Below are 2,132 nucleotides of genomic sequence, written 5' to 3'. Positions count from 1 at the left end.
TATGTTGAAAATGTAATTTTAATAGATAATTCTTCATCTTACATAGGAGCACAATAAAATACACCACATTCTGAAGAAACTCCAGAATTATGAGAATGAGAAAAATTCAGATGGGCTACAATATCCATTACCTTAAACTGCAAGAGACAAAAGGTTCCAACCCGCAGGTTAACATATACATATTTATGACTGGCTACATTTATAACTTAAAAATAACAAGAATCAGGAATTAGATATGAAGAGAGGCAGAAAAGAACAGTTTTATGAAGGGAGGAACACTGTCAATAAAGGAAAAAAATTACTGAATATCAAAGAATAAAAGGAGTTCTCATGGCCAATACTGGAGGGATGAAAAGCAAGAATCATTAACTGAAGATTTGATAATCTCAAAAGAGGAAACCGTTCTGATAACACTTATGCAAGCTGGTTGCCTGAGATTTGCTCATCAGGTTTGTAAGAAAGACTCACAAATGCCTCAACAAACCTCAAATGATTTATCAGATTGGTCTTTCCTGGTAACACACAACGATGGTTAACACATGAAATGTTTAGACAAGAACCAAGAAAAAGGCTGTAACTCAAATTGGAGGCAAAATGTGGCACATATGAAAGTCCTACATGTCAGTCACAACTGCCATCTTTGCTATGACTCTCCTGTACAGTAATTTTCAAACATTGTGGCAAGACACCAATGATCATCTAATGAGACAACACACAAACACATTTATTTCAAATTTTTAGGAGGTAAAAAAGGGTCAGATATTGATGCTTTCTGCATGCTCAGGGCCAGTTTTATATATTACTCTGTTCAGTAATATCTTAACAAGAATTTATATCAGTGAAAAGAAACTGGCAAAATCCACCTCGTGGTATTCAATCTGTCAGATGGTGAAGACCAAAACAGAATCTTCCATTAGAGTTTTAATTTTTAAATACGATTGTCACATTGGGAAAATGAAATAAACACAGTAAAATAAACTGTACAAAGGCAAAGTAGAATAACAAAAAATATTTTACTAAAACATAAGATTTACAGAAGTTTCCAGACAAGCCATACAAAATGGTCACAAGCTTTTTTTTGAAGGGGGGAAAAATCTACACTTGACAGCAAAGTCACGATGTTATTAGTGAGGACTGTGATGTTTGTTTAATGTTCCCATTTTGGTTCAAACAATCAAGCTTGTCCATCTACAATGTCTAAATAAAGTTAGACTTGGCTAGAGAGGATATTCTAAAGAATTGGTTAGCTGCAATTAGATCACCATAAAAACGGGGAAAGGAGCCCATAAAATTAAAATAAAACTACCTCCCCCCACAAAAATAAAAGGTAAAATAAAATAAAAACACCCACACCCCTGCAGCTAACCCTGACAACTACCTTCATTCACAGTGCTTTATACTTAAACCATGATGGGGGAAATGAATAAAAGCAGAGAGGGGCCACTGCTTTTAAACGTTTCGTAACAATCCAGATGATACTTCTAGCCTCTGCTCATGCTTTACAACAGTGAATCAGGACAAGACATAGATTTGCTAATGTGCATTTAATCACCAAAGGACTGAAGATGTCTGGGCTTTTATTCTGTAATGTTTCTAAGACTGTGTCCATTAAATGCAAACAAAAAAGGAAGAATCTTGGCAGAACAGGAGAAGTGATGCACACTTGATGATCGGATCGATTTAAATATTATTCATGGCATATAGCCTAGTCCATGCTCTAGCTGTGGACAAAAACAAACATGCAATTATTATTTTACTTAGTTCAATGTTATTTTCCAAACTACACATAGCATTATGGAAATGTCATGCTATAACCTCTCAAATTCATGCCATTTTCTATAAATTGGATTAGTGCTGAAAGATTTTCTCTATGTCCAGTTACCAAAACACTACAATGAAACCCAGAAGTTCTATAAAATTCAATAGGATGAAAAGTAGTCAACTTCATTTCTAGATATTTAATACTCCCTATTTATTTTATTAAAAATAGCAGAAAGAAGCTTGCTAAATCCAGATTCTCTAGCTACAAACTGCTTCATACAGATTATAAAAAGAGTTCAAAAGTTTTCCAGTACCTTTACATGCTGCTAGATGAATAGTAGGCACTGGGATTTTTTTTTTTTTTTTTTTTT

At 34.0% G+C, this 2,132-nt stretch overlaps 1 protein-coding gene across 1 annotated transcript in view; it reads right to left on the bottom strand.

Moving 5' to 3' along the window:
- The window catches only part of UBE2N (ubiquitin conjugating enzyme E2 N), a 7,978-nt gene continuing 5,846 nt past the window's right edge, over positions 1-2,132 (bottom strand). The window contains exon 4 of the mRNA XM_012814154.2: positions 1-1,721. Coding sequence (XP_012669608.1) covers positions 1,681-1,721 — 41 coding nt within the window. The 3' untranslated portion in view covers positions 1-1,680. The remainder of the gene's footprint in view (positions 1,722-2,132) is intronic.

The sequence above is a fragment of the Otolemur garnettii genome, unplaced genomic scaffold (genome assembly GCF_000181295.1).
Source record: "Otolemur garnettii isolate 467f Iridium unplaced genomic scaffold, OtoGar3 scaffold00007, whole genome shotgun sequence".
Lineage (NCBI taxonomy): Eukaryota > Metazoa > Chordata > Mammalia > Primates > Galagidae > Otolemur > Otolemur garnettii.
This window is presented reverse-complemented; position numbering and strand designations above follow the sequence as displayed.